At 47.7% G+C, this 12,094-nt stretch overlaps 1 protein-coding gene across 1 annotated transcript in view; it reads right to left on the reverse strand.

Moving 5' to 3' along the window:
• The window catches only part of LOC144668413 (lamin-B3-like), a 68,995-nt gene extending 57,121 nt beyond the window's left edge, over positions 1–11,874 (reverse strand). Inside the window, exon 1 of the mRNA XM_078530437.1 lies at positions 11,236–11,874. Within this exon, the coding sequence (XP_078386563.1) occupies positions 11,236–11,591 (356 nt within the window). The 5' untranslated portion in view covers positions 11,592–11,874. The remainder of the gene's footprint in view (positions 1–11,235) is intronic.
• Positions 11,875–12,094: the final 220 nt, after the last annotated feature.

The following is a 12,094-nucleotide window of genomic DNA, read 5'->3' on the forward strand; positions in this document are numbered from 1 at the left end:
ATTACACCATTTCACCAGAATACTTTGAATAATTTAAATTATCCACCCTTTTTATTTTCTTGGCCTTCGAGGCCAATAGGCAACATTTATCATTCTTTCCCACCAAGAATATGATGAACCCTGCAGTGCCAGAGAACCCATCTGGAAGATTGGCATGTGAAGCATCACTAAAAATGACCAACCTTCTATCTTCTGGATCACCCAAGGCTGGAAACTTGAGTACATATCTCTCAGAATTTAAATTTAAGTGCTTTATTTGCTCTCAGAACTTGCTCAACTGTAGCATGTTTCATCATGGCACTCAGCTCCAATACATCATAACTAGCGTCAGGCCTAGTCCGAGTGCACAACTGGTTCAACTGCCCAATCAAGCTTCTCAACTGTTCCATTCCTTTCTTGGTAGCAGGATCCTCTTTTTGTGAGGATCTACCACAAGTTATTGGGATATAATTAACATTTTCCAGATAAGATTGTTGATTCAATGTCACTCCTAACTTGCTCTGCTTAATATCTAAACCTATGTATTTAAAGGCCCCAGAAGCCTGACTTCTGCCTTGAATTCCTTCATCATCTCCTCGATTACCCATTGTTCAAATTCTACAGATCCTCCCCAAAGGAAATCATCAACATGCATGATAAAAATCCCAGCTAGTTTCTCCTTATGGTACCAGTAGAACATCACGGGGTCTGCCTTTAACTGAGTGCAACCTATTTTCAACAGGACAAACCTCGTGGAAAAATACCATACTCTTGATGCATTATTCAACCCATAAACACATTCAATTTCTATAGCTTTCCTTCTACATCCCTGACTTCTTTGGGTCGTTTCAAATAAACTTCCCTTTGAAACTTCTCCCCCTGTAAACACGCATCCTTCATATCAATCGATTTGCACTCCCAGGAATAGGGTGCCAAAATAGCTAAAAAAAAAACCTTCACACTCACTTTCCCCGCAGTAGACAAGTCCACTCTGACATCCTGATCTCCTCGTCTCTCTTCAAAGCCTCAGGCTACTAATCTCGCTTTGGCCTTATATGTGCTGCCTGGGAGCGCCTTTTCTGTACAGACCCATTTATGAGACAAAGCTAGCTGTCCTGTGTCAAGTATTTCAGAATATACCCCAAATTCCTTCCAACTTTCTAACTCTTTCCATTTGGCTTCCTTTATCAGCTTACTTTCCAATTTATTAGCAGCTACTAGAATCTCAGTCATAAGGACTTCTCCTTCTATTGAGATTGCTAGCTTGCTTTCTAGTCCTCCTTGTTAAGCTACAACCTTTACTCTCATTCCTCTCCCTTTCTGGACTGCAACTATATGATCATTCTTCCATGCGAGCAGAACTCCGTTTGCAAGTCCATGACCTTTTTCTAGGGTCACAACCACTTTCTGGTCCACTGTCGGAACCCATACTGCATTTTCTGGGTTTCCACATCTTTACCTTGGTTTGCCAATCGATAGGTCTCATCTCCTGTCCTTCATCCTGCACATTTAGCCAATGTTTGTATTTACCAGTGGCCTTTCCTGCTCTCCCTATGATGGTGGCATCCCTCCACACACTGGTCCCTTCTGGCATATATGTTACCTTTGTTCCTACTTTGAGTAATTGCCCTTTTGGACGAAAAGGGTTGTCCTGTACCTCAGTATTACTTTGTTCATAATCAACCCTGTATTTGCCATCGTCTGCTCAACTACCCAGTGTATGTGTACATGAAGTGCATGGTGCATCCTCGCATTTTATGGTCCTGTTCAGAATCTGTAAAGATATAGTCAGTACCAATTAACCGTGAAGAATGTACCTTAATGGTTTGATTACCGTGTTGCACAATTACTACTTTCCTGTCACCTTGCCAGGCCCTTTCCACTCTTTCTGGCCTTCCTTTTTATAATAGACCATGTCTCCTTCTCCAGACTGTATTCCTGATGGTCTTATGCGGTGCCGTAGAGCCTGCTGAATTTTCTCCAAAACCTCAGCGTTAATTAAAGCTTTACTGTCCGCATGCAAAGCATTCAGACGAGCAGAAAAAGTAGAGCTAATGATAGCCCGCACTAGAGCAGGAGGAGCATCTGACAACACTGAAGGTAACTTCGGATTTCTTCTGTACACCAACTGATACGGACTGTACCCCCCCAAACATTTGCAGAGGGTTCTTTGCGTGCACCACCCATGCCAGTGCCGTTTGCAATTTACAATCTGGTTGATCAAATAATATTTTATGTAACATGTCATCTATTACCACACGGTTTCTTTCACGAAGACCATTATTAAACGGGCCCTCAGCTGCAGTGTGCATAACTAGGATATTTAAATTTTCGCACATCTCTCGAAATTCCACATTGGCGAATTCCCCATTATCTGTGAAGAACTTCGTTAGTGTCCTAATCCTGTTCCTACCCATTTCTCCATGACCTTATTGACAATGGTCCTTTTGTCTTTACTATGTATTACAGTGGATAGACTAAATCTGGTTGCCATATCTATGAAGTGTAATAAAAAAAAACCCTTATTCTTGTCCCAAACTTTCAAGTCCATTGCCACTGCATCGTTAAACTCCCTGGCTAGTGGCAAGCTAACAGGTCGCAGTGATGTCTTGCAATATTTAAGGCAAATTTCACACCGAGCAGTGATTTGTTCAATAAGATCATATCCTTTTCGAAGCAGAGTCTTCAGTTTCTATGGCGCTGGATGTGCAAGCCATCTACGTAATTTCCAAATGAACTTTTTGTCCACCAAATTCTCATTCTCAGTAGTTAACAAAACTTCATGAACTTTTTGATAAGAAATCTCTGGCTTCCTTAGTGGCAAGCAGTAATGGCCTGACTGAGTAAAATGGAGATCCACATTTTTCCCAAAAAAGACTGCTCTATCATTCTTCATATCTAGCGTCATCGGAGTCTTCCTCATCGCAGATCGACTCAACAATAGCAGTAGCTCGCTAGAAACCACATCAGTACTGATAAACAGATTGATCCCTGCTACCTTACAAGGGAGGGCTACCCGTTTGGAGGATGATAATGTATTGTCATCTCCAAACTTGAAGCAGGTAGAGCTTTCATACTCCTTGGCCTTCCGCATCGAGGGACTCCAGATAGCAGTCAAGCCAGTCCATGCCACACACCGTAGAAGTGCAACCACTGTCCAGAACTGCACAGTTGAAGGAATCTATGATCAAGATACTCATCACCAGATTCAAACTCTCAGTGATCAACACAATTCCATCATGGCAGTCACCATCATCATTTTCAGTTTCAGATGGATCCTTCTCATGGGTCACTTCAAAAACACGATTCCTTTGCTGTGGGCAGTTAATTGCGTAATGATACTGAAAATCACACCGAAAACACCGGTTAACCATTCCCTGTGCATTTTTTGGGTTTAAACATCTATGGTCACCATCCCAGACCGCTTTTTGTCCCTGCTCTCAAATTGGCTAGGGCTACAGCTATTTTCAGACCTCTTGTGATTAACCCCATCTTAGTATTGGAACCTTCATCTAACAAAGAACAAAGAAAAGTACAGCACAGGAACAGGCCCTTCGGCCCTCCAAGTCTGCGCCAATCATATTGCCTGTCAAACTAAAACATTTTGCACTTCCGGGGTCCGTATCCCTCTATTCCCAGCCTATTCATGTATTTGTCAAGCTGCCTCTTAAACACCACTATCGTACCTGCTTCCACCACCTCCTCTGGCAGTGAATTCCAGACACTCACTACCCTCTGCATAAAAAACTTGCCCCGCACATCTCCTCTAAAGTTTTCTCCTCTCACCTTAAATCTATGTCCCCTAGTAATTGACTCTTCCACCCTGGGAAAAAACTTCTGACTATCTACTCTGTCCATGCCACTCATCATTTTGTAAACTTCTATCAAGTCGCCCCTCAATCTCCGTCGCTCTAGTGAGAACAATCTGAGTTTCTCCAACCTCTCCTCATAGCTAATAACCTCCAGACCAGGCAGCATCCTGGTAAGCCTCCTCTGCACCCTCTCCAACGCCTCCATATCCTTCTGGTAATGTAGCGACCAGAATTGCACGCAATATTCCAAGTGTGGCCTAACCGAGGTTCTATACAGCTGCAGCATGACTTCCCAGCTTTTATACTCAATACCCCTGCCGATGAAGGCAAGCATGCCATATGCCTTCCTGACTACCTTATCCACCTGCGTTGCCACTTTCAGTGACCTGTGCACCTGTACTCCCAGATCCCTCTGCCCGTCGACACACTTAAGGGTTCTGCCGTTTATTGTATAATTCCTACCTGTATTAGACCTTCCAAAATGCATTACCTCGCATTTGTCTGGATTAAACTCCATCTGCCATTTCTCTGCCCAAGTCTCCAGCCAATCTATGTCCCGTTGTATCCATTTGGTCGACCGCAAAATTCAGTCACCATTGAATCCCCTACAAAAACAGAATTACCTGGAAAAACTCAGCAGGTCTGGCAGCATCGGTGGAGAAGAAAAGAGTCGACGTTTCGAGTCCTCACGACCCTTCAACAGAACCCTATCCTTTGTTTTACTGCATAGTTGTTCACATTTGCCAAAAAAGTGGCAGGAAACGACTGTTTCCCCAGAAATTTTTTTTTTTTTTTTTAAGGGCAGCAGCCATCTGATCGGAGAGAGATTCTTTCCCCCGGAACTGAACCCCTGTTAGCACTAAAAGACTATCAATGTGGGAAAGGCAAGCACAGTCCAGTAATTTGAATGCCAATACCGATTCTGGAATTTCAAGTTCAATTTGCTGTAGTCTCCTGTAACAATAATCAAAATCCATGAAATATTTTTCCATGAACTGATCATCTGATTTCCTAAACCTATCAAAGAATCATCCAAGCTTTCAATAACTCTCAATTTTTGGATAAGTTCTCCAAAAAAGGATATCAGACGGTTTAATCCCTCTTCATGATTCAAATCATCCACTGTCCACTCTGAAAATACTTTAGTCCTCATCTTACTTTTGGGTGGGAATGATAAACCCAAAACCATACCTTGCTTCTTCCAGGGTATAGCAGTACCTCAGGTCCACATTTCAATTTTAGCCTCCCATTGCTGATAAGGTTCAGAGTCAGAAAGAATTGGTGGATAGTCAAAGTTTGTGATTCTGCACTGTCCTTTCACCATTCTGTAACTTAAATTGTTAGCAACAGTACACTTCTTTTCCCTCAGAGGACTGAAACAGAAAGCTTCATTTACAGCAATCAATCAGCAAAGCTTAAAGTTCATCCTCTGCTACCATGCTACTCAAAATAAGAGGTTGTGGTGGAAGAATTATTCCAGGCTGGTCTCTTGGTTAAAGCTGGTTTATTTCCAAGACGACTCCGCAGTGCAGCCAACTTCCTAGTAGCTTCCACACAAAGTGTTCCAGCTGTTTCTATTTAGATAATTAATGCCCATCACCTGTTTAACTAACAATTGACTAACAATTGGTTTTAACAAGACGATTGCCATATTAACAAGTGGGAATCAGGGGGAAAACTTGCCACTGGTTGGAGTCATACCTGGCAAAAACGAAGATGGTTGTGGTTGAGGTCAGTCATCTCTGTCCCAGTACATCACTGCAGGAGTTCCTCAGGGTCGTGTCCTCAGCCCAATTCCCTCCATCAGAAGGTCAGAAGTGGTGATGTTCACTGATGATTGCACGATGTTCAGCACCATTCATGACTCCTCAGATACTGAAGCAGTCTATATCCAAATGCAGCAACACCTGGACAATATCCAGGCTTGGGCTGACAAGTGGCAAGTAGCATTCACGTGACGCTTGTGCCAGGCAATGACCATCTCCAACAAGTGAGAATCTAACTATCATCCCTTGACATTCAATGGCATTACCATCACTGAATTCCCCACTATCAACATCCTGGGGGTTACGTTTGACCAGAAGCTGAACTGGACTAGCCATATAAATACTGTGGCTACAAGAGCAAGCCAGAGGCTAGGAATCCTTTGGTTAGCAACTCACCTCCTGACTCCCCAAAGCCTATCCACCATCTACAAGGCACAAGTCAGGAATGTAATGGAATACTCCCCACTTGCCTGAATGAGTGCAGCTCCCACAACACTCAAGAAGCTTGACACCATCCAGGACAAAGCAGCCCACTTGATTGGCACCCATCCACAAACATTCACTCCCTCCGCCACCGACAAACAGTGGCAGCAGTGTGTACCATTTACAAGATGCACTCCAGAAACTCACCAAGACTCCTGAGGCAGCACCTTACAAACCCACGACCAGTACCACCTAGAAGGACAATGGCAGCAGATACGTGGCAACACCGCCACTTGGAAGTTCCCCGCCAAGCCACTCAACATCCCAAATAAGAAATATGTCGCTGGGTCAAAATCCTGGAACTCCCTTCCTAACAGCACTGTGGGTGTACCTACACCATGTGGACTGCAGCATTGAAGAATGCAGCTCACCACCACCTTCTCAAGGGCAATTGGGAATGGGCAATAAATGTTGGCCTAGCCAGTGACTCCCACATCCACTAAATGAATAAAAAACATTTCATGACCTACTGCACAGACCATTAACCACAAAGGTACAGTCAATTCAAGTTTTCCACTCTACTGTAACCAGCCAATTAATTACATTCCCAACAAATGCCCTGAGCCAACCCAATATTAGGTTAAGCTCTAGGTAAGGGTCTAGTAGATCAATTTTACAAAATTAACACAAGTTCCTATGAATTTTGAAAGTGGCCATTTGCTCAAAAAAAAGGGATAATACTCTCCCAAATGGGAGGGCCTTTCAACATTCCCTTGGTGCATGAAACAATTGAGACTTGGCCCTTTCGCATCTTCCCAAGTGCAAGAGGGATAAAGATTACAGACATGACTCAAAGCGTGCCAGGAATGTAGTGGACCATCTTTCAGAGAGCAAGATAGAGGCTGGCTTTAAAAGGGTTCAAAAGAATTTAATTGGGTCACTCAAATTTACAGTTATATTATCATGCTATTATTGTTACAAAAGCCCCCAAGATTTTTCTGTTAAGGACATCAGATATCTATTATTATAGCTAGTTTTCAGCTATAGCCAACACTGCATTAATGACTCCAAGTTGGTTCAAAGTACATTAACTCAAGTTTCACTTTATGCAATGGTTCTTTTGCCAAAAAACATGGCCAAGGACTTGACACCCACTGTAAGCCAGATGGTAAATGTGCATCAGCTGATTTTAATCTGAGCATCACTGTATTCCCACAAATGGAAACCTCATATAAGCAAAATTAGCATGGAGGTAAATAGTTCTAAGGGACGGTGCCAATTCTTCAAAAACAATCAGCTGGGTGATTGATAAGCCCTAACAGAAGAGAATGTTCTCTACTTGGGGCACCTTCTGCAAGATAAAATGGATTATTTTTAATAAAACAGTGCATTGCATAGTATTCATAGAGTATTTTTGCATAGGATAGAAACAATATGCAGGGTTTTTTTTTCAATATTCTTTCATGAGATGTGAGCGACACTGACAAGGCCAGCATTTGTTGCCCATCCTTAACTGCCCTTGAGAAGGTAGTGGTGAGCTGCTTTCTTGAAATGCTGAATTCCATGTGGTGTAGGTACACCCACAGTGCTGTTAGGAACAGAGTTCCAGAATTTTGATTCAATAACAGTGAAGGAATGGCGATATAGTTCCAAGTCAGGATTAATGTGTGGTTTGGAGGGGAACTTGCAGTTGGCAGTGTGCCATGTGTACGGTGCCCTTTTCCTTATAGGCAAAAGGGGTCACAGGTTTGGTGGGTGCTGTCAAAAGAAGGCCTGGCAAGTTGCTGCAGTGCATCTTGTATATCGTTCACACTGCTGCCACAGTGCGTCAGTGGTAAAGGGAGTGAATACTTAAATGTAGTGGATAGGTGCTGATCAATTGGATTGCTTTGTCCTGGATGGTGTCAAGCTTCTTGAGTGTTGTTGGAGCCGCACTCATCCAGGCAAGTGGAGAGTATTCCATCACACTCCTGACTGGTGCCTTGCAGGTGGTGGACAGCCTTTGAGGAGTCAGGTGGTGAGTTACTCACCACATAATTCTCAGCCTCTGTCCTGCTCTTGTAGCCAAAGTACTGATATGGTTGGTCCAGTTCAATTTCTGGTCAGTGGTAACATGTTGATGGTGGAGGGATTGAGCCAGGTAATGCCATTGAATGTCAAGGGAAGATGGTTAGATTTCCTCTCTTCATTGCCTGGCACATGTGTGGCATGAATGTTACTTAAGTATTTATTAAGATATTTACATGTTAGAGAGGAATAAAGGGATGGTCCATGTTGGGATGGCAGTAATTGAAGAACATGCATAATTCAACTCAAGAAAATAAAGGGTGTTTAACTATTCTGAGTAAACTGAACAAGAATACATAATTTCAAGGCATTCTCTTCAAGGACGGTGTATAACTTAACCCATCATGGACAACATCCAACACACAAAATGACAGTAAGCAACCAACCAACATTTTCATGTAGAGCTCTGTGAAACGTCCCCCAACTCTCAGAATAATCCCACCATACAACTAAATCTTACAACTATGAACAATTGTGTGCACAGATAACTTACAGCATCAACTGCAGATAAACTAGCTTGTTCCACAGAATATATTTGACAATGCGCACATCCATATACTTTCTAAAGTTTTGTTTCTCTTCAAAAGCAGTTAATAAAACTGATAAATTATTCAGCTGTGACTGTTACTTCATCCGCTAGCCAGGATGGGGAGCGGGGAAATACATCTTTAAGTCTCTACTCTTACTTGAAGGTTGGTAGTTTTGTGATTCTTTAGTTCATTAGACAATCCAACTATCCAAGTTAAACAACATGTCTTTGTCCACTTTTGCAATGATTGCCATCATCTTATGGAACCAAATCAGATCCCCAATCAAAACGCCCCCCAGTTTTCCAACCAATGACTAAACTGTGGTGCACAAGCATTTCTAAAGGTAGGGCTCCCAAAATTTGATAACTGGATGTTTGTGAGGATTATTAAATATCCTTTACAGAAATCGATGTAGGTGACCCCATTGGCTTTCAGCAGCTCATTTTCAATCATTTGTTTGAAGTCACCACTTGACAATTGGGGTGGGGGGGGTGGGAAACAAATGAAGGCTGTGCATAGTGGAATCCTTTCTTGTTCCCTTTGGACAAACAGTTTCAGCTCCAGACAAACTTTTGATGTGTTAAGAATAAACGCAATTACTTTTCCGAGTGGAACAGGAATTTTGAGGCCTGCCTACTGTTGGACCGGATCCCAATAGAACCAAGAACAACTGGGGCTTGGAGTCCTCCAGATAAAATGAATGATTTACATCAACTGGCCTGGGCTCTCCAGATAAATTATCGATTTATATCAAGTCCTACCAGTGACAGTGAATAGTGCAGAAAATAAATGGGAACTTTTGTTTGGGAGGCAGTGACCACAGGGGGTGTCTGGGTGGGTTGGAGAATCAGGGAAGTGCCTGGGTCACCCCTCACCCCCCACCCCATCCCATCCCCTCACCCCACCCCCTCCCCTCACTCCCTACCCCATCCCACCCCACCCCCTCACCCTTCACCTCACCCCACCCCCTCACCCTTCACCTCACCCCACCCCACCTCACCCTTCACCTCACCCCACCCCACCTCACCCTTCACCTCACCCCACCCCACCTCACCCTTCACCTCACCCCACCCCACCCTTCACCTCACCCCACCCCACCTCACCCTTCACCTCACCCCACCCCACCTCACCCTTCACCTCACCCCACCCCACCTCACCCCACCCCCTCACCCTTCACCTCACCTCAACCCACCCCCTCACCCTTCACCTCACCCCACCTCCTCACCCTTCACCTCACCCCACCCCCTCACCCTTCACCTCACCCCACCCCCTCACCCTTCACCTCACCCCACCCCCTCACCCTTCACCTCACCCCACCCCCTCACCCTTCACCTCACCCCACCCCCTCACCCTTCACCTCACCCCACCCCCTCACCCTTCACCTCACCCCACCCCCTCACCCTTCACCTCACCCCACCCCCTCACCCTTCACCTCACCCCACCCCCTCACCCTTCACCTCACCCCACCCCCTCACCCTTCACCTCACCCCACCCCCTCACCCTTCACCTCACCCCACCCCCTCACCCTTCACCTCACCCCACCCCCTCACCCTTCACCTCACCCCACCCCCTCACCCTTCACCTCACCCCACCCCCTCACCCTTCACCTCACCCCACCCCCTCACCCTTCACCTCACCCCACCCCCTCACCCTTCACCTCATCCCACCCCCTCACCCTTCACCTCATCCCACCCCCTCACCCTTCACCTCATCCCACCCCCTCACCCTTCACCTCATCCCACCCCCTCACCCTTCACCTCATCCCACCCCCTCACCCTTCACCTCATCCCACCCCCTCACCCTTCACCTCATCCCACCCCCTCACCCTTCACCTCATCCCACCCCCTCACCCTTCACCTCATCCCACCCCCTCACCCTTCACCTCATCCCACCCCCTCACCCTTCACCTCATCCCACCCCCTCACCCTTCACCTCATCCCACCCCCTCACCCTTCACCTCATCCCACCCCCTCACCCTTCACCTCATCCCACCCCCTCACCCTTCACCTCATCCCACCCCCTCACCCTTCACCTCATCCCACCCCCTCATCCCACCCCCTCACCCTACCCCCTCACCCTACCCCCTCACCCCACCCCCTCACCCCACCCCCTCACCCCACCCCCTCACCCCACCCCCTCACCCCACCCCCTCACCCCACCCCCTCACCCCACCCCCTCACCCCACCCCCTCACCCCACCCCCTCACCCCACCCCCTCATCCCACCCCCTCATCCCACCCCCTCACCCCACCACCTCACCCCACCACCTCATCCCACCCCTACCACCCCATCCCACCCCCTCACCCCCTATCACCCCATCCCACCCCCTACCACTCCTACCACCCCATCCCACCCCCTCACCCCCTACCACCCCATCCCACCCCCTCACCCCCTATCACCCCATCCCACCCCCTACCACCCCTATCACCCCATCCCACCCCCTACCACCCCTATCACCCCATCCCACCCCCTCACCCCCTATCACCCCATCCCACCCCCTCACCCCCTACCACCTCATCCCACCCCCTACCACCCAATCCCACCACCCCATCCCCCCCTCCCTCATCCCACCCCATCCCCCCTCCCTCATCCCACCCTCCCATCACCCCATCCCACCCCCCCTCACCTCACCTCACCCCCCACCCCATCACCCCCTCACCTCTCCTGTAAGCGGCGGTGCTCCTCGGAGACCCTGCCCAGCTCCACCTGCAGCCGAGCCCGCTCGTTGGCCGTCCGGTCCAGCAGCTGCCTGGCGTCGGCCAGCTCGGTCTCGAAGAGGGAGCGGGCGAGGCGGAACTCGGCGCTGTCCGCCTCCTGCGACTCGGCCAGCCGCTGCAGCAGCGCCCGCTTCTCGCCCTCCAGGCAGCGGATCCGCTCGATGTAGGCGGCCAGCCGGTCGTTGAGCTGCCGCAGCTCCTCCTTCTCCTGCAGGCGGCTCAGGCGGAGCGGGCTCTGCTTCCCCGCGACCCTCCCGGAGCCCGGCCGGCGCTGGGGGGTGGAGGCTCTCAGAGCCATTGCTTCAGCGGCGCTGGGGTGGGTGGGTGGGGGGTAATTTAGCAGAGCCCTTCCCTGAATTAAGGTTCAGCTCAGCTCACCCAATGGCACTCAGACCACAGCTGCACACAGCTGTCCAGTGGCTCAGTCAAAACCACAGCTGCCCAGTCACTGTCCAAGAATAAAAGTCAGGAATTGCATTTCCACCCCAAGAGCCATCACTGCGTCTCTATGGGACCCAACACAGGAAGAGACATGTTCCCTGTCTGGGAGGACAGGGTGAGTGGCCATTGGGTTGTGGTTGATTATAGTATCACATGACTCCAATAAAAAAAGGTCTCCCAGTTTACCCCCTAAAGACTGTTTCCATAGCTGCACTATTTAAAGGTCTATCCCTTAACGCGTTGACGGGCGTCTGAAGCCTTGCCAAGTTTGAGCAATGGCCAGGGTATAGCTCACGTGGTTTAAAGCCCTCCTTATTTCGGGCCACGAGCACTGGGGACAGATTTTTGGAGCTGTGCCTA

Source organism: Cetorhinus maximus, chromosome 26, assembly GCF_964194155.1.
Source record: "Cetorhinus maximus chromosome 26, sCetMax3.hap1.1, whole genome shotgun sequence".
NCBI lineage: Eukaryota > Metazoa > Chordata > Chondrichthyes > Lamniformes > Cetorhinidae > Cetorhinus > Cetorhinus maximus.